The sequence below is a fragment of the Taudactylus pleione genome, unplaced genomic scaffold (genome assembly GCF_031769625.1).
Source record: "Taudactylus pleione unplaced genomic scaffold, aTauple2 ptg001050l, whole genome shotgun sequence".
NCBI classification, from domain to species: domain Eukaryota; kingdom Metazoa; phylum Chordata; class Amphibia; order Anura; family Myobatrachidae; genus Taudactylus; species Taudactylus pleione.
This window is the reverse complement of record NW_028285451.1, coordinates 594758-618377: the sequence shown is the minus strand read 5'-3', so window position 1 is coordinate 618377 and position 23620 is coordinate 594758. Positions and strand designations below refer to the sequence as shown.

At 46.7% G+C, this 23620-nt stretch overlaps 1 protein-coding gene across 1 annotated transcript in view; it reads left to right on the top strand.

Moving 5' to 3' along the window:
- The window catches only part of ARHGAP31 (Rho GTPase activating protein 31), a 165754-nt gene extending 159832 nt beyond the window's left edge, over positions 1-5922 (top strand). The window contains exons 10-12 of the mRNA XM_088461439.1: positions 56-718; positions 1431-1660; positions 1944-5922. Of these exons, the coding sequence (XP_088317565.1) occupies positions 56-718; positions 1431-1660; positions 1944-4127 (3077 nt within the window). The 3' untranslated portion in view covers positions 4128-5922. The remainder of the gene's footprint in view (positions 1-55; positions 719-1430; positions 1661-1943) is intronic.
- Positions 5923-23620: the final 17698 nt, after the last annotated feature.

Sequence of the window (23620 nt, the reverse complement as noted above, 5' to 3'; positions counted from 1 at the left end):
CTTCACTATCCTGACAACAAGAAAGTACATAATCATTTTGTGTCTCCTCAAATAGGTGAGGATGAGAAGGTGAGCCGATTCAAGAGGTCTGTGGCCACCGGTGGCTTCTTCGTACCGGTTCTTAAGTCACGTGCCACGGGGACTGGTAGCACTTATGATGTCAGCAAGCAGGACAGCGAATGGGACAGTGTGGAAGTAGCTGGGGCTACAGGAAGCTCCAGCCAGGATAGAACTACCCTCAAAACCTCTCAGACCAAGCCGCCACCTGAACAATTGAAAGTTTTCCGCATCGGTGATGATCTAGAGAATGAGCAGAACTCTCCGAAAGGAAGGAAGATGTTTTATGCTTCTAGCGATGGACCGGCCAAATCCAGCTTCCCTGGGAGCCTATTTCCTTTGGAAGCTTCTCCAAGACACCAACGAAAAGCTTTGAACATCTCGGAACCGTTTGCCGTGTCTGTTCCTCTGCGGGTGTCAGCCGTCATTAGCGCTAATAGCACTCCCTGCAGAGGCAGCTCCAAGGAGCGCCATCTTCTCTCTAGCCTGGAAGAGTTACCACTACTGGAACCAGATTTAGGTGTCAAATTCCCAGCTGCAGAACCAAATAGCAGAACCGGCCATAAAGCTGGAGCTCGTCCTACTGATGTGGCTGAACCTGTGAAGGTCCATGAGCCCAGGAGACCTTGTCTGAAAGATCTCAGTCCAGACTTTTTTGAAGGTAAAAAGAACAAGTAATGTTTTCGAACATCATATTGTGTTGTATGGGGTTTGTTAGATGGCAATCATTGGTTAAGGAATTAATGGCTAATGGGACACAATCATACAAAAAAATATGTGGTGTGAATATAATTGTAAGTTTAATAATTAATGTTAGAAGAATAAGATGTCACAGTGTATGTATCTCTCATTCAGAAACAGACTGGGGCTAAAATTCAGTCCTGGCATTCTTTTTGTGTTCACGTCTACAGCATGCACAGAAAAATGGGTGTGGTCATGCATCAAAAGGGCGTGGCCTCTCGGCGCGCCCCATCTAAGCATGCCTGCCGAGCAGAACTCTGGGAGGTAGAGCTGCTCGGCCAAGCCTTCAGGATGCAGTAGTATCTGGGGGGAAGTTCAGCAATGGGATAGAGCACCTAGGCGCAAGCGTCTTCCTCTCCCTGGAGGAAGAGATATAACAGGTCTGATTGTTCTATCTCTTCCTCCATTTAGTTAATTATACAAGCTATCAAGGCTATACTGTAGATAACCTTATCAACGAATTTGTGATAAATGAAGGTACTTATTGGTTTACCTAGATATTTGGGCTGGTAACATCTGCAGCTTCCGCCAATATCCGTACATTTGAACAAATGCTGTGCAAGGTTTTTACCCTAGGTAACCACAATACCCTCCTGATGCTCTCTCCTTTCTGCATTTTCATGTTTTCACAGAAGATGATAGAACGTTGACACTCAAGGAAATATTATTGGAAATGTCCCAAATACCTGACTTACTGCCCAGCTCCGCAGCAGACAGGAAGCCGGCTGATCTTACATTGATGTTTGTCAGTGAGCTACCTCAAGTCAGAGACTTGAAGCCTAACAGGCCAGAAACGGCCCCACCAAAGGCACCAGACACGACTCCGATAAATAATGTGGACAATCTGTTCCCCAATAACCAGGTATGGACATGTGCAATGTCTTTGATCCCCCTGTGACGATATTGGGAATATCACCATTGGAAGTTTAAATGTGTTTAAAATTGTTTGTTAACCTAAACTAGAACCTTGGACCATTTGGTAATGAGAAATTTCTTTACATGAGTTTTTAATTTCAGAACCTTTGTTTAGGAGGACAAAAAAAAAGTCCATTCAAAGTTGAAATAGAGGATTTAGAGCTTTTATTCTCTTATTGCATTGCCTTTTTTAAATTGCCTGTTGTTGTTTCCCTCTTATTTCTGTTAAGGAGGAAGATGAGTCCATCACTCTCCTGGAACCAATTTGGTCAAACATACAACATGAGCTGAAGATCATCGAGTCCGAAGAAGATCTGGCTGTACACTCGGAGAGTGTCTTAGATTGTAAGAGAGCCCCATCACCGCCTACTCCAAATAACAATTCTGTAAAACCAGACAGCTCTTCAGATGGATCATCGGGACTGTATGAAACGAAAGATGCTATAGACTCTTTGGGAGTGGCCACTGGTGGTATCCGGGAGGACAGCAGAAACCAAAATGATGACTTGATCCCTCCAATTGCAACAGAACTGGAAAATGGCAACGCCCTACCTCAAGAGGCCCCTCAATGCACAGAGCGAGATCAAACAGTTATTGATAGGCAGGATTCCCGATCAAATCCAAAAAAAACAGTTGAAGATTCCAATGTTGGGTTCTTAAAGCTTCCACCCACTGAAGTAGACAGCACGGTTTCGGGCCTAAAAGAAGAGGAAACTCAAACAGAAGGCAATAACTTGCAAGTGAGTGTGGATTTAGAAAGAGAAGAAGACTTGGTAAATAAGATGGATGAGAGAAAATCAAGTGAGTCTCTAGAGAATGATGATGAATTTGGAACGGAAAGTACGCAAACCTTTGAGCTGGAAGAATTTGAAGATCACCACTGGGTAACAAGCCCACTACACTCTCCAAAATTAAAGAACATTCTAGAGAAGGAGGTAGCAGTGATACAGCCAAAGAGGAGAGGAACCACGGGGGAATTGTATAAAAGGCCAGAGTTCACACGTAGTCTATCTCTCGACAGCAAAGATACTCGAACAAGTCAGTGGACGATGAAACTTGCTGGAATTAAGGCAGATGGGGGTTATTATATAAGATCAAGGACTGAATATCTATTTAACCAAAAGTTACAAAGTGAGCCCAGGCAAGTTGTATCCAACCAGCCCGAAGTCCCAGTGCTAGGAATCAAAATTGATTCCTGTTCTAAAACTGAGACCATTGAAAGGACATCCCAAACTGAACCTGTGGTAAAACGTTCATGGATGAAGGCCAGTGATGTTGTAAACCCAAATGCCACGTCACCTGCAGTGCCGCTAAATTCCTTACATATTTTGCCTAATGTCCAGGAGATAAACGCTTCAACCGATGTGTGTGGTCAAGCGCAGCAAAATGAGTCAGAAAAACCAAAAACACGACCATCATCATTGAGTTTAGATATAACCCCAAAACCAGGAGACATTTTTACTTTTGAAAATGCAGCCGCTCCCAATCCTGTTGAGGTAACGGGTCAACAGGTCCATCAGTCAAGCACAGAAACAACACTATCATTGCATAACCGATCGCAAAGCCTGAATCAGAAACCAGTCTCTTACACGACAAACCAAAGCACCGACTTGGATTGCACGTCGACGAGTCATGCTCCAACAGGTCGCCGCAATTCTGCTCCTGTTAGTGTTTCGGCAGTCAGGGCTTCTTTCATGATAAAAATGTGCCAAGCCAAGGCTGTGCCAGTGATACCACCAAAGGTCCAGTACACTCAAATCCCACAGCCATTGCAGACAGTAAATACAGAGTCTGACGTTCCTCTGCATGAGAATAAAGATGTCGGGAATGAGCCTGATTCGACTCCAAAACCAATTTTGCCCCTAATTGCAGGACATAACAATATTCCGCAAAGCCCAAAGACTGATATTGAGGCAGTAGAGGAAAAGGAGAATAGTGATCCAGTTTCTATAGATACTTCCTACCATTCCAGTTTGAACTCTTCTACAGACAATAACCACTGTGTTCCTCATGATCCTCCGGTCCTCCGTAGGAAGAGAACTTCAGATGGGGAAACATCGGCGGACACTCCTCTGTCATCCAAAATGGAACGACCTTCTGGGCTTTCTAAGTCTTCTTTTAGGTCCAGGACCGGAAGGCCTCAAAGCCTCATCCTGTTTAGCCCACCCTTTCCAATTATGGATCACCCATCAGTTGACTCGAGAATGTTTCTTGCTCCTATTAAAAGCCCATCTCAGACCACCTCCCAAGAATCCACGTATGATAGCCAGAGGACGCCGGATGGGGTTATTCTCAGGAGTAAGATGACCATCCCCAAAAACGGACAAAGACTAGAGACCTCCACAAGTTGTTTCTACCAGCCACAACGAAGATCTGTCATCCTAGACAGTCGGAGTGGTAGGCAAATTGAATAGAAACCACACAGAGGGGATGAGTGCCATCCCACGCGTGTCTATATGGCACAATGATCTATGCAAAATAGGAAAAATCTGTTGTCTTGGGAACGCTTTGCTATCCCTATTCCAACTGTTTTTCTTGAGATGCAATGATAATCGTTTTTCTAGGTCAACCTGTATGTTATAGAGAATTGTGTGACAATGAAAGACCTCGTTAGAGACTTAAGAGATATCCAGTGTTGAAGCTGTCAGTTCTTTCCCTGTTAACCTATTTCTTTACCACTTGGGGATCATCATTTTTTTTTTTCTAAAACATTAACCGTAATATATAGCTGCAGTGCAGCTTGCCTACTGACTAATCACGAGATAGCAAAGTGTAAATTAGCGCGGCCCTTGTGGCGTTCTGCATCAGTGTATGTATCAAGTGTTAATGGCACAAATGTACATTTTAAAGTCGGCGTTTGTACCAAGAGCCTACGGCAAAGGATATAGAATTTAAAAACGGAAACTCGACAGCACTTTGCAAAATATCTACAATTCAAAACCTCTTTGTCCAATAAAAGTAAATTTTATCTGCACCTGTCAGCTACGGACAGTGAAGGCAGACATTTTCTGGGGTGAACCAATATGCAGCCTTATATTGGCACCAGCACCTCACAGAGTGCCGAGTGCCTCAGTGATGTCCCTGGTTCCCAGTGAATCGTGGCCGCATTCTCATGAATGTTGGGTTCCGCCCACAAAATGGCTGCATGCGCCGTTCGTAGGCAGAAGGGGCACTTTAATCAGAGAAACTATTGTTTTTTTCTTTTACATAATTAAACATTGTAGATGCAATTAGGTCCATATGAAAGAATACTGTATATTATAATATAATTATAAGCTTTTATCAGCCTTTGGCTCTGCCTTAAAGCTGTATTTAACATTGTGCTTTCTGCAAGAGAAACCTTTCCTTTAAAGTTAGGCGAGCTATGTCATTGATGAGGGTTGTAGCTGGTCGAAGGGTTCTCCACCTGCAGATAAATCTGATTTAATGGTTTGTTTGCGCACTCATGCCACGTCTTTAGCCCAGGCAGAAAAATAAAATGTTTGTGTTGCCCTTAATTACGACACAATGCTCCTGTAATACAATTGTATTCAAGGCAGTGCGCTCTGCCTGATGATATAAATATGTGGCTGAAAAGCACAGATTATAGCTAGAAAGACCAAGCCAATCAATAAATAAATGAGATCTGTGGGTGGAAACAAACTTTACAATTGAAGTTTAGCTCTCTCCAGTGTTAGGTTGTGGCAGACCAGTAACACAATTGCCATTATTATAACAGTGGAGCGGGGAACGGCTGTATTATATGTACACAGGTCAAATGTGTATACTGTCTGTGCTATGTAACTATTTGTGATATATCTAAGCAGTGTTTCTGAAACGTATTTGTACAATAATATAAATATGAAGAATATAATTAAATATATATAAATGGAAGTGGGTCTGTGAAGAAGACCCTTTGATACTGGACCAGAAGTTTTGCAGAAAGAGGTGCTAATTTAATTTTTTTTTTTACATCGCATTCTGATAAAACTGGAATCTGTAAATGAAGTATTGAAATATTCCCCAGGTGTGGGGCGCATGCAGAGGCTGATGGCGTAGTCTGCGCTGCTTGCCGACTCCCCAGGCACTGAGGGGTTAAACAGCGCCCTTTCCAGCTTAGGCGGGGGCGAATATTGTTGCGGATGTTGGTTGTTCGAGCAGTTGTTTGCGGTTTATATTCCGTGTAATTTCCAAGTCCAGTTTTTTTTTTACTGCAGTTTGATCTTGAAAATAAACACATTTTTATATTTAAAAAAATGGATTTATGTCTCATTTTAATTAGTGGTTGGGCACTATAGTGAGGTTTAGGGTTAGACATTCAGGAGGGAGGGTTAGGTTTAGGCACCGGGGAGGGAGGGTTAGGGGTTAGGTCGTCGGGATCAGTGATGTGCGATCAGGTGAGGCAGGTTAGCAGAGCCTTTCCTGTCATACTTAGCTATACTCCAAAGTTTTGAATATAAAAATAAGAAAAAATAAAAGAAAATATTATAAATATCTTCTTTGTATTATTCTAATCATTTTTATGGTCAAAACTCTGGTGTAAAAACTGTATGGCAGGTGAGGCACTGCCTCTCCTGTCACGGCCTCCCCTGTCACTGCCTCCCCCTGGCACTGCCTCTCCTGTCACTGCCCCCCCTGTCACTGCTTCTCCTGTCACTGCCTCCCCTGGCACTGCCTCTCCTGGCACTGCTTCTCCTGTCACTGCCTCCCCTGTCACTGCCTCCCCTGTCACTGTCTCCCCTGGCACTGGCTCTCCTGGCACTGCCTCTCCTGTCACTGCCTCCACTGTCACTGCCTCCCCTGTCACTGCCTCTCCTGTCACTGCCTCCCCTGTCACTGCCTCCCCTGTCACTGCCTCTCCTGTTACTGACTCCCCTGTCACTGTCTCTTCCATTGTCACTGCCTCTCCTGTCACTGCCTCCCCTGTCACTGCCTCTCCTGTCACTGCCTCCCCTGTCACTGCCTCCCCCTGGCACTGCCTCTCCTGTCACTGCCCCCCCTGTCACTGCTTCTCCTGTCACTGCCTTCCCTGGCACTGCCTCCCCTGGCACTGCCTCTCCTGGCACTGCTTCTCCTGGCACTGCCTTCCCTGTCACTGCCTCCCCTGTCACTGTCTCCCCTGTCACTGCCTCCCCTGTCACTGTCTCCCCTGGCACTGGCTCTCCTGTCACTGCCTCCCCCTGTCACTGCTTCCCCTGTCACTGCCTCCCCTGTCACTGCCTCCCCTGCCACTGCCTGCCCTTTCACTGCCTCCCCTGTCACTGCCTCTCCTGTCACTGCCTCTTCAAGTTTAGCGGTGAACTTGCTAAAAACGCATCGGTTCCTTAAACTTGCAACCAGGTGTGGTGTGACTTGTCGACATTCAGAGTTTCGACACCAGAATGACGACAGTCTGAATGTTAACATGGACGTTTGGTCGACAACTACTATGTCGACTTAGGTCGACATTGTTAAAATGTTGACGCATTCAGAATGTTGACATTTAAGATGTAGATACCAAAATGTCAATATATTGTTTTTTGCTTATATTTTAACCCTAAACCCAGACATAACCCTAAAAATCAATAAAAAAAAAACATATGTCGACATTTTGGTGTTGGCATATTAAATGTCATTGTGAACGTGTTGACATTTTAAACATGACTACCTAAGTATATGTCGACATATTGGTTGTCGACTTAACGTCCATGTCAACAGATACTCAGGGTCCGTGAGAAGCTGGCCCATATTCTTTACTGTGTGTTGGCACTGCTAATTGAAAATACTACACTAGAGGGCGCTGTCTTTATGCTTTGTAGATATATAATAGCTGAAATTGTGCACAGAAGGCTACTGCAATCCAAATACCAATAAGAGAGTGCACTCACAGACTGGTACCATTATATTTCATTATTGGGAGCAAAACTTAACCTGACTGTTGTTGAATGCTTAGCACTTGACCTCAAAAATTATCTTCTCTATATAACAATGTTTGTGACCTGCACTCACTGCAGTGGTATTCCACTCTGGGGGGCACCCTTAGCACGCTGGCAGAGGCTGTTTGCTTACACATGTAAAAAGAATGAAGCGAGGGCACTCACCATTTCCAGCAATATCAATTAATCCAGTCATTTATTAGTTATAGACCACCAGCAGGGCTGGATTAATGGGGGCCCAATTGCAAATGAGTTGTGGGGGCCTCATCAATAAAATTGCCATGGCCTCATGCAGCTTCTATCGGGAGAGTGCTGCTAGAAGGGTCCAATAGGACCCCTCCCAGCACCCCCCTTCTGCGCACTCGCAGAATGACGCCAGAGGGGCTTCTGGGTCATAGACCTGGAAGTCCCTCCAGCGGAAAGGGACACTCTCACCGTGAGATCGGTCCTTTGCGGTGTTCGTCATGCATACCGGTGTAGCTAACGCCGGCATGCATGCGAAAAGTGGCGGGATGCATCACGAGGGAGACATAAAGAGAGGGGGGAAGGGGAGAGAGAGGATGGGAGTGAGACATGGAGAGGGGGGACAGCAAAACAAGAGAGAGGTAAAGGAGAGAGGGAGGAAGGGACAGAGGGTCTCATTCAGACCCGCTCGCGAGCGCAGGACGCTCGCAAGCGGGTCGATGGTTCCCAAATGCGCATGCGCACGACAGAGGGAGCTCCGTCGTGCGCATGCGCGAGACCCGGCGAGCGACGGGGTAGCCGTCGCTCGGGGTCTCGCACCAAAGGGGGCGTGCTGTCGATGGTGAGTGACAGCACGCCCCCTTTGGTGGGCCTGCCGGGGGCGTGGCTGCCAGACTTAGGCGTTCCCATTGGAACGCCTACCGTCTGGGTCCGGCCCCACTGATATCACTAGTGATGTCAGTGGGAGTGATTTTGGCTCTGATAGAGCCAAAATCACTCCAGGGCTTGCGGCAGCGAGACCCTACCACAGGGTCTCGTTGCAAGCCCGGTGGTCGTGATGGTCTTGACCATCGCGACCATCATCATGGACGCTCGCATAAGCTGTGGGTGGTAACCCACAGCTATGCGAGCGTCCAAGAGGCCACTCCAATGTTAGGTAGGAGGGCCCTGATTCAGAGCGAGCGCTCTGGTCAGAGCGTCCGGCTCTGAATCAGGCCCAGAGAGAGAAAAGGAAGGAGAGCTGGAGGGGAGAGAGAAAGGGAAATAGAGAGGTCATGAGAGAGACAGAGGGAGAGAGAGAGGGAGGGAGAAAGGAAAGGAGGGAATGATAGAAAGGGAGAGAGAGAGCGAGGGAGGAAGGGACAGAGCACACATGCACACTAACCTGTTTTTGCAGAGTTGCAGCATCAGGCAGGCTTCTGATGGGGGCAGGCAATTCACGGCATTAGGCTCCACCCCCTACCCATACACCCGCAAATCGCGGCAGTATATTAGCTTTGTCACTGATGTCGGGAATTGGAGCTGGGCAGAGAGGGTACGTTTGCCACAATGTTTGGGCCCCTAATCTGTAGGGGCCCCTGGACGACCACCCCGTCCGCCCTCTCTATAATCTGGCCCTGACCACCAGTGTTACATAAATGTCTGATGTTTCGGTCCCATTGTGGACCTTTGTCAAGGCTAGTAAGACCTCACAGCCACACAAGTGGAAAGACAGCAGAATGGTCTTACTAGTCTGGACAAAGGTCCACAATGGGACCGAAACGTCTGACATTTTAAAACCACCTGCCTAATATTGTGCTGGTTGCCCTTGTGCCGTCAAAACAGCTCTGACCCTTTGAGGCATGGGCTCCACAAGACCTCTTAAGGTGACCTGTGGTATCTGGCATCAAGAAGTTAGCGGCAGAGCCTTCATGTCCTGTAAATTGCGAGGTGGGGCCCCCATGGCTCAGACTTGTTTTTCCAGCACATCCTGCAGACACTCAATTGGATTAAGATCTGGGGAATTTGGAGGCCAAGTCAACACCTTTAACTCTTTGTCATGTTCCTCAAATAATTCCTGACCAATATTTGCAGTGGGGCTGGACGCGTTATCCTGCCGAGAGAGGTCACCGCTATCAGAGAATACCGTTGCCAAATTGGAGTGTACTTGGTCTGCAACAATGTTTAGGTAGGTGGTACGTATCAAAGTAATATCCACATGAATGGCAGGACCCAAGGTTTCCCAGCATAACATTGCCCAGAGCATCACACTGCCTCCGCCAGCTTGCCTTCTTCCCTTAGTGTATCCTGGTGCCGTGTCTTTTCCAGGTAAGCGACGCACATGCACCAGGCCATCCAGGTGATGTAAAAGAAAACGTGATTCATCAGACCAGGCCCCTTCTTCCATTGCTCCATGGTCCAGTTCAGAAGCTCACATGACCATTGTAGGAGTATTTGTCGGTGGACAGGGGACAACATGGGCACTCTGACCAGACAGGCTAGACTTCTCTCCCCACACTTATCAATGAGCCTAGGGCTCCAATGACCCTATCGCCGGTTGTCCTTCCTTGCACCACTTTTGGTAGGTAACTACTAACCACTGCCTACCGGGAACACCCCACAACACCTGGCGTTTTGGAGATGCTCTGACCCAGTCCCTTAGCCATCACAATTTGGTCCTTGTCAGAGTCAATCAGAGTCAATTGTCATTTGCTTTCATACGTTACCAGATTTTCATTCCAACCAATCAACTAGTTGGCTGGTTGGAGAGATAATCTTTCGATGTGTGGCCAGCTTTAGAGTTGCCCAGTTTTCCTGCTTCCAACACATCAAATTCAGGAACTGACTGCTCACTTGCTGACCCCTTGACAGGTGTCATTGTGACGAGATGATCAATGTTATCCACTTCACCTGTCAGTGGTTTTAATGCTGTGGCTGATGTGTGTGTATATAATATATCTCTGTGGGGTTTGAGTGGCAATGTCAGGTATGAGAGGAGGTGTCAGAGGGACATCGGAAGACACCCAGCATGTGCGTTAGGTCCAACATGCGCACGTCATTGGGGTGACATACTTTGTGTCTCCCTAGGGAAATATTACATGTGTTGTGACTGGTAAACTAGGTAAGGAAACAGCCGTATCATCACTTGTCTATAATTACCCAATTTAAATCTTTCAACCGGTTCAGATCCAGGTCATATCACCACGTGTGGATGTGTGCCGTATATGCGCTTATCACTTTATCCCTTCGCCGGCAGCATTTGAGTTTTCACCAGGGCATCTCGGGCAGCATTGGCATGATAAGCTGTGGTACTACATTCTGTATCGCTGTGATAAGTGGCGATGCATAGGGTCTGATTCTGAGCCACATGCAAAAGCGCACTCGGCGGCGTCTATTGGTGATTTTATCGTTACAAACACCGTCCCTTATGTGCATCCATTTGACCGAACTGCAAGGACTAAGACGCCCACTTTCAGGGAGCGATTTAATTGTTTTTAAGTTGCGCTAATTAATGGGCGCACAATGTTGTGATTAAATTGTTTTGGGCCACCCATTAATTATCGCGCTTGTCGCACTCAATCAGACCAGGTTTCGCCGCGTAAAATGACTAAACCCATTTATAGTCCTGGTTAGGGCGTCCAAACTGACGTTTGGGTCAGGGGCGTATCTGTAATGGGAGCAGGGTGTGCGGTGCACACGGGGCCCAGGGGTCCCGGAGAGCCCACCCCACACACCCTGCACCCATACTTTTTTATACTTACCTCTCTGAAGTCCCACGTTGGCTGGAGTAGCGCTACACACAACGCCTGGAAATGGCCGCCGCGGTCACGCACAGTAGTCTGTGCCCGGAGTCTACTGCTGCTGGCGTCCGCTGGGGAGAGAGGAGGGAGCCCCGGATGGGGAATGCCCCTGGACCCCCTCCTCTCTTAATAGGTCTGTGGTTTGGGTGCACAGGGTTAGGCTGCAGAGGGGGGAAGTTAGGGTTAAGTTGCAGTAAGGGTTAGGTTTAGGGACACGTTTCAGTATCATAACTCTATCGGGATGCCGGCTTTGGGATTCTGACCGCCGAGATTCTGAGTATGGGCATCCCGTACCCAACCCCTACTAACCACCTCCCAGTCATCGCCCACCACATTGATGATACCATCTGTCCCAACCTCAGCAGTGCTTTTGCGCGTACCCTCTGTGTAAACTGTAAAGCTTGCACCGTAGGGGTTTTTAGAAAGCAATAGACCGTGTAGTTTTCAAATGATTTACAGATGAATTATAACCTCTATTTTACCGAGCATATTAGCAACAATTGTCCTGCACTAATATCCTATGAAACGTTTTACTGAGAGCCAGAGAATATAAACTGAAATTTTCATCCGATATAAAGAAAAAAGTAAACAGGTCAGTAAAAACCTCACATTCCCCGTTCTCGCATCGCTAACGTTCACCCCCAGTTCTCTGTTGAAAATGTCAGTAAAAATATAACACCAGTGTTAGAAATCGTGCCGCGAAGTCAGAGCTTTACACCGCAGGTTTTAGATTCAATGAAGATTGTGGAATGGCTGAAGGTGCTCGCACCTAACAGCGTCGTATTGGTCACTCCCACAATGCACTACACTGCGACGCTCTGCCTCCACCGCTCGCCGTGTGACTAAATGTTCTTACTAGCTGTCGGTTTGATGGCAGCGCCTCTGCTGAAGTACGTCTATATTGACCCACCATAGTACATTGCACTCCATCACCATTGAACATATCTTCAGCGTAAAGCAAGATTTCCCTGTATATTATAATTATATTTATATGGTGCCACAAGTGTTCCGTAGTACCGTACGCAGAATAGAACTCACTGCCAAGTTTAAGAATATTGTACTTTTTAACACTGAGAGCAAAATTTACTAAGTGGCAGGTTCTAAACTGTGGCGGTTTGGTGGCGGTTTGACGGCGGGTTCTATTCTGTTCTAAACCCCGGGGGTTTGGTGGTGGTTTTGCAGCTGTTTCTAAATGACAGCCCTGTTCTTCTATTCTATTCTAAAATGTGTTTTTTTTTACTGCGGTTTGGCGGCGGTTTTGCCATCTGCAGATTTACTATGGCCAAAACTGCTGCAAAACTGTAGTCAAAACACATTTTAGAATAGAACAGAACAGGGCTGTCATTTAGAAACCACTGCAAAACTGCCACCAAACCCACGGGGTTTAGAACACAATAGAACCCGCCGTCAAACCGCCACCAAACCGCCGGAGTTTAGAATCCGCCGCTTAGTAAATTTTGCCCAGAGCTTCATAGCCCGGGAAGGTAATGGGACTACAGTATAATCTACATTTACTTGTGCTATTCCCAATTGTTGCCACTAGATGTCGCTCTATTAGAGTATAAATATTGGGGAACCAGCAGCTTCTGTCTGAATTAAGTACCTGTGCTATGTAAGAAGATCCTAGCGCAGGATACAGGGATATCTCCTGTGTTAGGCAAACTAACGCTATAGACCACAGCCCCCATTATTCTAAATTCCATGCAGTGTGGCCCAATTTACCGATCTCTGAAAAGGTTAGTGTCTCGGAACTCGGCCCCCGGAAGCTAACGCCATCTTCAGATGGCATTAGCACTGGGTCTGTATGGGGAGAGCATCGCCGGAGAAATATCTTCTGATACTCCATGCCATACTTAACCTACTCTGCCGGGAGTCGCGGGAGGCTCACGATTTTTCGGGTAACCCCCCCACCCCCGAACGAGTAGGCAGATCTCCCGCATCCCGCCCACTTCCAAGTGAAGTGGGGAGATTTTCCGAGAAATTTGCTGTTCCGTAGGGAGGGGGCGGGGCTAAATTATGTGAATTGCGTCATTTAGCCCCGCCCCCTACTGACGGACCTCGCATTGTGACTTTTTCCTGTAAAGGAGGAGGGGCCTAATGAAGGCTATAGTCTGGCCCCGCTCCTCAAAGCTGAGAGCAGCAGCTCCTCTCCGGCTCCCAGAAAGGACTCGGTAAGTATGCTCCATGCTCCTCCCCTCCCGGGAGCTATCACAGCCTTATGGCAATAGCTATCACTTTACTTCTGAGCCCTTCACTAGGACGTGCTCCTATCAAACATTGGGGGAGATGCATCAAACTTCTTAGTAGGGATGGACATCGGACGCCGATGGTTAGCAACCACCGATGCTTCCGATTCGATGGAAGTACTCTTTCCACCGAATTCTGGGAAATCGATGGTTGCTAGCCATCAGATGCAGCTTTCCGATGCCCATCTGATGGCTGGCTGTGCAGGGGGAGCACAAACCGCTGCTCTGCATAGCAGCAGGAGAATAGATCTATACATCTATTCTCAGTGTAGGGGGGAGTCTGGCGGCAGCCCAACATCTCGGAGAGTGCGGGGCACGCCACCACAATGACATGGCGGGGGTGTCACGAGGCTCCGTCCCCTTTTTGGAAGGTAGTATATCCATTGCGATGGTTATACTAGCGAATTGTTGCAACGTGATGGCTAGTTGCCATCGCATCCCTTGATTTAATGTCGGAAGCCCAGCAACCATTCGATCCTGGGATTCCGATGTCCATCCCTACTTCTTAGAGAGGACCAGTGGAGTACTTGCCCAATCAGCTTCTAGCTCTCATTTATCAGCTACATTCTGTAAAATAATAGCTACAAGATGATTGGTTGCTATGGGTAACTTCACCTGTCCTCTATAGAAGGTTTGATATGTGAGGTATGTTGCTATGCTGGGCAGTGAGGGCATTTATGCTGGTCATTCTAGGAATGTGTGCTAGGGTTGTTGCTAGATGCAATTTGGAGAAAGGACCTGTGGGCATAGAGGGGGACTATAACCCTGTGAGGGCAGTGCCCGCTGTCCGAACCCTGCGGCCACGGAAGAATAAGAGAGTGACAGAAGTGTCCCTATCTGGAGTCTGCATAACAAGCATCGCTGAAGATCGTGGGGTGGCCGGACAGACGCTGCATAGTGGTGAGACTTTGCTTAACCCCTTTTTTTTTAGTAGGCCACTTTCATTGAAATATTGTGCTGCCTCCGCGCAGCGTTACAAAGCTAGTCTGGGCCACTGGGGGGTTAGGTGCCCCATATGGGTTGTAGTTCTGCTAGAGTCTTTTTATAGTCCCCTTTGGAAGTCGGCAAGCTTGTAGTAACCTCGAGGGGACACCCTAGGGTCAGATTGGGTGCCAGTGCTGGGCTAGATTCAGATTTAACTGCAATTTTTATTTCTTTAGACATTGGGGAATGCAGTTCAGGTCTAACTGTTAGCAATGCTGTCTTATGAGCAAAGAAATCTGCTCATATGTTGATAAATGTTCAGAGACTGGTGTCATGCCAATGTATTTCATGTTCTTGTGATGGGAAATATTTAAATGCCGTTTTCTCTACATGTATCACATGTCCATTTACTGTTCACACTGAAATGTTGGTCCGGCGCCAATGTTTGAACATGTTTCCCCTGCAACAGAGCCATAACTAGGTATATCGGGGCCCTGTGTCTTCCTTTAGATAAGATGATGGCAAACTAGAAGACGTAATTATTTATTAGTAACCTGCTACATTAGTAACTTATTATCCTTGGCACAGTAAGGACAATTTTAATATTAATATTACCATGTCAGGTGGTTCCCCTACGCATCCCTATCTCCTTCTTACTAATACAATGTACCTAATTTAAAACAAAAGTTAGTGGCAGCTGTAACAGTGAAGTAGCCAGGCACACCACTACTAACATGGACAGCAGCAGGCAAATAGATATTGTGGTGGCTGGCTGGTTCCACCCAAAGCGCTCTGTGCGGTGGCACCGGACGCACCACCCTAGTTACGGCCCGACCCTGCAATGCTTATAGCGGTTTACGGTGTGCTGTCACAAGAGCTTACATTTATACTTCATTGAACTGTGCATATCTGCAAAGGCCTAAAAGTTGTTCAACACATGTTGCTAGGGCCGGATTGGGGGGGGGGGCGACAGGGGCGGTGGTCCAGGGGCCCCCACACATAGAGGGGCCCCCACCTGTAGAGCACACATGGGGGGTTTCTGAGAAGCTAGAAACCCCCCCTGATGGACCAATTCCTCCTGCTAACATGTCTGGAGGGGGCGGAACCAATACAAGCCCCGCCCACAAATGACCCACGAATCCCGACATTACGGCGCGAGGGGGCAGAGCCTAAGGATGTGACCAGCAGCTGCATTAAAAGTAAGTGTATATATGTACTGTTTTATTGTGTATATATGTGTATGTATGTGTATACTGCTGTGTGTGTGTGTATACTGTATATGTGTGTATGTATGTGTTTATGTGTGTGTATACTGTATATGTGTACTGTTTAATTGTGTATATATGTGTTAATGTGTATATACTGTATGTGTATGTATGTGTTAATGTGTTTATATGTGTTAGTGTTTGTGTATACTGCTGTGTATGTTAGTGTGTGTATGTATACTGCATATGTGTATTTATCTGTGTGTATACTGTATATGTGTATGTATGTGTTTGTGTGTGTATACTGTATATGTATGTGTGTGTATACTGTATATGTGTGTATTTTATATATATTATAAATGTTTGCAACATATATTATATATATATATATATATATATATATGTAAATGAGTGTGTGTGTTTAATACACACGTGCATAAATAAATAAAAATAATACCAAATATATATATATATAATGAATGTAAATCCCCCCCCCCAGAAAATCCTGTATTTGCCCCTGCCCACACAGGGGCGGAGAGGGAGCAGGTGTCCAGTGTGACCCCGTTCCCGGATGGGGGCTGAGCTGCTGCTGATCTGTGTTCTGAATGCAACAACACAGTCAGCGCTGCCACATAGAGCACAGAGCGGCTCCCGAGTCCCCTCATCAGCATCATGTGACGCATCATGTACGCGGCGCTGATCACTGATATCGGGCCTCAGTAGCCGCTCTGCGCTCTATGCAGCAGAGCTGACTGTGCTGCTGTATTCACAACAGAGCCAAAAGGTAAGTAATCAGGGAGGGTCGGGGGTAGGCTCCGTGTGGCTTGGTGGGAGCCCCCACAAGCCTTAATCCGGCCCTGCATGTTACCACACAAGCTTGCACTTCATTGGCTTTGTTTTTACCTGCAATGCTTATAGTTATTTATCGTGCGCTGCCACAAGAGCTTACACTTCATTGAAATGTGCATACCTGCAGAGGCCTAAAGGTTGTTCAACGCACGTGGCCACAAGAGCGTGCACTTCACTGACTTTATTCTGCTTATAGTTTATTTATCGTGTGCTGACACAAGAGCTTACACTTCATCAAACTGTGAGGCCTAAAAGTTGCTCAACGCCTGTTGCCACAAGAGCTTGCACTTCTCTGACTTTGCTTTTACCGGCGTGGATGGCATTTTGCGTGCTTCACCATAGGCCGACATCACCATCTCTGCCCCAGAGAGCTGCACATTGCTCCACCCGCTGCATCAGTCTGCTCTGCTGGGCCCAGCATAAAGCAAACAGGAGGCCTACACTCGGCCGGGTTACGTGACGTCTCACATGGAGGGCGCAGCTCGCACAGTGGGAATCGAGGAATCCAGTTATACCAGTCTTGGTGTTATTTCCATCCTCATAGTTGGAATAACTGAAGTGAGGGCCCCGGGCCCCCGAATGTCCACAATCCTGACATTCAAGCTATTTTAAACACAGCAATTTCTAACATGCTCCGAGATTTTGACCATGTGACCATGTCTGGCAAACGCCAAGCAAAACAAAAACATCTAGTACATTCACCCAGCGAGGAAAAAATATTGGGAATAATGCAAACGCGCTGTAATATGAGGGCATGAACTTGAACAAATAACACCACAATGCTGGTGGCCGAGGGACAGGCACATAGGACCTCATTCAGAGTCGGTCGTTTGCGGCTGCACGGTCGTACGCCACCGATGTTCGCTAAACTGCGTAAAGTTCGCAATGCGTGTGCGCATACTAGCCGCTACGATCAGAAATTTCTCTCTCCTTGAACACAGCCAGGTCGGTAGTTTGAGTGACAGATTGAGGTGTTTGTGGGTGGTAACAGGGGAAGGTGCTTGAAAACGGGGGAGTGGAGATCTGAACGCAGGCGTGCCTAATTATGCGAACGGCGTTTTATGGGAGTGCATAATTAACAAAGTAGTGTCATGGCACACGTGACATGGGTGGTTTGTACACTGACATGATGCTTAAGAGAGGGTATGGTCAGCCTTAAGCTCTACGACCAGCTCCGATGGTTCCCGATGCTCGCGGTTAATCCTTATATCCCAGGAGATGATGTGTGTTGTGAACGAGAAGGGGGCGTTATTTAGTCTTACGGCTGCTTCTTACCCTCGGTCATTCAGCTAACGATCTCATCTTAGGACCGTAACTTGTGATCGCTTCATTTGCATATCCGGCCCCTTTCCTCTACGACCGTGCGGCCGCAACGACCGACTCTGAATGAGGTCCATAGTCTGGGGACAGGCACATTATTCCTTATAATAAACCAGTTGCAATCAGTAATAAAGCACATTGCTTGTGTGATCCTTGAACCTAGATGCGCATTACCCCCTACATTCAACCACTGAAGAATCACGGGACACCGGTGACGTCACCACTCTCCATATATAGGGGGAGATGTATCAAACCTTTGTGAGAGATCAAGTGAAGCAGCAACCAATCAGCTTCTAGCTCTCATTTATCTAGCACAGTCTATAGAATGACAGTTAGAAGCCGATTGGTTGCTATAGCAAGTTCTCCACTTTATCTCTCTGGAAGGTTTGATACAGTGCATCCGGAAAGTATTCACAACGCTTCACTTTTTTCACATTTTGTTATGTAACAGCCTCATTCCAAAATAGAATAATTTAATTTTTGTCTTCAAAATTCTACACACAATACCCCATAATGACAACGTGTAAAAAGTTTTTTTGAGATTTTTTTATTTATTTTTGTATTAAATTTGCAAAAAACACTAAAGGGGCATACACACACGATTTTTTGAACGATTATCGATAACGATATCGTTTATCATTCAATTGTTGAAAATTGTTCACTTTCTGAGTTAAAACGATGAACGATTATCATTCCTGCTCGTTCACGTTTGTAGTTTAGTCAGACTGACCAACTCGAATATGCAAAAAATCGTTTGTTGTTCAAAAAAATTGTTCATTACATTTAGTAAATGAACAAATTTAGTAAACGATTTTCGTTCATTTTTCACTTGAAAAAATGAACGAAAAATAGTTTACTAAAATCATTCATTTAGACATTTACTAAATCGTTGTGTGTGTACGCAGCTTTAGAAATCACATGTACATAAGTGCTCACAGCCATTGCCATGAAGCTCAAAATTGAGCTCAGGTGCATCCTGCTCCCACTAATCATCCTTGAGATGTTCCTACAGCTTAATTGTCCACCTGTGGTAACTTGTTGATTGGATATGATTTTGAAAGGCATACACCTGTCTATATAAGGTCGCACACTTGACAGTGCATGTCAGATCACAAACCAAGCATGAAGTACAAGGAATTGTCTGTAGACCTCTGAGACAGGATTGTCTCGAGGCACAAATCTGGGGAAGGGTACAGAAAAATATCTGCTGCTTTGAAGGTCCCAACTAGCATGGTGGCCTCCATCATCTGTTAATGGAAGAAGTTCGGAACCACCAGGACTCTTCCTAGAGTTGGCCGGCCGTCTAAGCTGAGCAATCGGGGGAGAAGAGCCCTAGTCAGGGAGGTGACCAAGAACCCAATGGTCACTCTGTCAGCTACAGCATTCCTCTGTGGAGAGAGGAGAACCTTCTAGAAGGACAATCATCTCTGCAGCAATCCACCAATCAGGCCTGTATGGTAGAGTGGCCAGACGGTAGCCACTCCTTAGTAAAAAAAAAAGCACATGGCAGCCCGCCTGGAGTTTACCAAAATACACCTGAAGGACTCTCAGACCATGAGAGACAAAGATTGAACTCTTTGGCGTGAATGCCAGGCGTTATGTTTGGGGGAAACCAGGCACCGCTCATCACCAGGCCAATACTATCCCTACAGTGGAGCATGGTGGTGGCAGCATCATGCTGTGGGGATGTTTTTCAGCAGCAGGAACTGGGAGACTAGTCAGGATAGAGGGAAAGATGAATGCAGCAATGTACAGAGACATCCTGGATTGAAATCTGCTCCAGAGCTCTCTTGATCTCAGACTGGGACGACGGTTCACCTTTCAGCATGACAATGACCCTAAGCACACAGCAAGGAGTGGCTTCAGGACAACTCTGTGAATGTCCTCGAGTGGCCCAGCCAGAGCCCAGACTTGAATCCGATTGAACATCTCTGAAGAGATCTGAAAATGGCTGTGCACCGACGCTTCCGATCCATTCTGATGGAGCTTGAGAGGTGCTACAAAGAGGAATGGGCGAAACTGCCCAAAGATAGGTGTGCCAAGCTTGTGGCATCATATTCAAGCAAAGGCTGTGAATACTTATGTACATGTGATTTTTTTATTCAATTTGCAAAAATCTCAAAAAAAACTTTTTACACGTTGTCATTATGGGGTATTGTGTGTAGAATTTTGAGGACAAAAATGAATTTATTCCATTGTGGAATAAGGCTGTAACATAACAAAATGCGGAGAAAGTGAAGCTTTGTGAATACTTTCCGGATGCACTGTACTTGCCTCTGGAGGAGAGGTTTTTCATGTTACTTGTGTGTTATCATTACTTATAATGGGCGGGTCATTCTGTATCTAGGACATGTATGGAAGCTGCCATACGCGTCATGCAGCAATAGGTGGCCTCCTTGCTGTTAACTCCAATATTGTAGATACATTACAGGTATTTATTGACCGTAGCCGCTCTGATTTTATTCAGCAATATAGCCCCAGTGAATACTTTGAATTGGAGGAGACGGTGATACTTTATGTCCAAGTCTACCGTTGTAGCCTATGGCTTAGTGGAGGCCCCAAAGTGTGACCCACAGCTGTGTCTATTGACTATTGCTCAGCAACTCCTACATTGTCATTGGTTATTTAAATAGCATCACCCATTCTGCAGCGCTATACAGAGAATATCTGTCATTCAGATCAGCACCCGCGACACTGGAACGTACATTCCGAACTACCCCACATCCACACTAGTGTCCATTCTTAGTCAGCAGCCATCTCAGGGGTCTATTTACTAAGCATTGGATGGAGATAAAAGTCCCAACCAATTAGTTCCTGTCACTTTACAGGCTGTTTGAAAAAGGACCGTTAGGAGCCGATTGGTTGGTACTTTATCTCTGTTCACTGTATCTCCATCCAAGGCTTAGTAAATAGTCCCCTCAGTATGGTTTTGGAGTTCAGGAGGAAACAAAATCCAAATTGTGAAGAACATACAAACCCCACACAGACAGGACCCAAGTCAGGAATTAAACTCATGAGGGACTGTGGTGCTCTCAAGGCAGATGGGCCACTTTGGGCCAAGAGCCTGGCCGAGCATCTCCTCCTCCCAGCGACTGCGTTCCGTTTCCTGTCCTCCTGTGAACTCCGATTGGCTGTGAAGCTACAGAAAGGGAGGCGAAATTGAGCTACTATCAGCCAATATAAGGCTGACAGCATCTAGAAGAACAGACCTGACAGAGGAACATGGGCATAGGCAAACGCAGGGGGGGTTTCCATCTGCCTGGAAACCCCCCTGCCCAGCCCACATCATGACCACAATAGAAACAGTAATAGAATAGAATTTTACCAGAGCTGGATGTTCTTCTCAGTATCACAATTGAAATAATTAGCCCCACCTGTGGATCTTTTAACATGTGTAAGCCTGTAATAAATACACCTGTGCACCAACTAGGAGATCTGGAAAACATGCACTGTTAGGGGTGCACTGCTATAGACCATCAATAGGGTTAATTATTATTACCATATAATAATACACTATCCAGTACATAAGGAGACCGATATGTTCATATATGTCCAGGGCAGTGCTAGGTTCTTCTGCTGCTCCCCCAGACTCCCGGACTTGCTCCTATACTCTGTAATGGTGCCCACATCTGAAACAGAAACATTCAGCTCAGACAGGATGGCCCTACTGCCGCATATAATGGCTTCCTGTGATCGCTGGTACTCTATATGCTGGAATTATGACACTCAAAAATTCAAAACACTTTGTATGATGTACTTTAATTGTGGATAAATGCTTAGTATGCCCTCTTCGTGGACTGGCCACACTCGTAAAAATTAAGCATTTGGAAACCCCCCCTCTAGAAATCCTGCGTTTGCCACTGGCCCTTCCCTGGGTGCCGGATATCTACACAGTGCGGGTGGCAATTTTGTGGGTTAATTATATCAATATTGGGGAGTGACAAGTATGTGGCCCATAAATTTACTGTGAACAGTACCTCACATGGATTAATCCATCAGTGCCTCATTATGCTCAATGGATCTTACATCATAGGATGGTTCAGCCCACAAAATGGATGCCTCCAATTTGTGTAGGTGACTGGTGGACATGAGCACAAAATATCATAGCTCCAGCCATTTGCAGCAATCGAGATGGTTCCACCTTTATCCATTTGATGAGGATTAATGCAGAGAATAATCCAGACAACTGGGCCATATAGTGACCCTATAGATATGCCCTTTGCCCAGATGGCTAGGTCCAGACAGTGCGATAGGGAGATTATTAGTCCTATCATTATGGCCAGGGACAAGAATCTCGCTGGGCTCTATAAACTGTGCTATAAAGAGGACGTTCTGGAGCGGAGGCTGATGTTGATATTCCCACGGCCTAGATGAGAAGGTGATATCAGACATCCCACGCCAGTCCTAGCTCAGAGGTTGGCAATCAGTAGTTTGCCAGCTGATGTGGAAACCGCAAGTGCTGCAGAACCACACGTTGCCAATATCTGCTCTGGCACGCTGACGGGATGACCAACGCTTCTCCCTATTTAAGAAAAGGTTAATCACAGATATCACCTGCTGTCTATTTGCGCATTGCACCTCAGCTCCATAGACTGCGTTGTGGAAACATATTTTTCCTTCAAACTTTATTATAATATCGCAGAATAATAAACTAACGCCCCCTCAGATTGACATTACGTACGCTTACCATGCAAGCCGAAGGATCTGAAATATCCTTCTGTGAATGTAGGGGATGCAATCGGAAAACCAACTGTCTTAATCTCGACAGCCGGCTTCCCGATTGCTTTATCCCGGCGTGGGATAAATGACCAGCGTCTATATCTAGACGCCTGTCATTTACCCGACGCCGGGAGACAGGTGCCCGGCATCGAAGTGATGCCGGGCGCCGTCAGCGGACAGCCGCGGGGTGGTTGAGGGTTAGGTTTAGGGTACCCGGGGGGGACTTAGGGTTAGGCACCCCCCCGGGAGGGTTAGGCTAGGGGGAGGGTTAGGGTTAGGCTCCCCCAGGGGGGATTTAGGGTTAGGCACCCCCCCGGCAGACTTAGGTTCAGGCAGCGGGGAAGGGGGAGGTTAGTGTTAGGCACTTGGGGGGGAGGTTAGGGTTAGGCACCCCTAAGGAGGGTTAGGGAGTTAGGTTAGTAGATACTTACCTATCCACGATCGGGATTTCCAGCGCTGTCGGGCTTCCGCTGCCGGGATCTCTGCTTTTGTCGGCCAGGCGCTGCCGGGAATCGAACTGTGGCTGACGGGATTCGAACTGTCGGCCACAGGGCCGCCGGTATTTCATACTGATTCCGAATGTAGGGCATTTGTTAGAATTCGCACTAGCTTTGCCACCTGGGCGCAATATTAGCACCCATGATTGATCGCATTGCAGGATGCGATCATAGCACCTGAATGTCACAGTCCGGAACTGACAGCATCGCACCCCCCATAGAAACCAAAGGGGGTTGTTTACTAATAGACCCATGAGAGCTGCTGGCTCGTGTATGTCGGTACCAATCATCACTACAGCCGTGATCTCGGGGTGTTTCTCATCCGATAATCTGCAGTTTTTACTGCGCATGCTCAGAGCCGGCCATTAACAAAGAACAAATTGCGAATCTCCTTCGGCCGTCAATCAATGTTAATCAGATTTTTCTAGTCTCCTCTGCTGCAGGCGTAATATTAATAAATGGCAGTTGTACTCATCAGTCTCAGGGATATGCGGACATACAGTGTGTTAA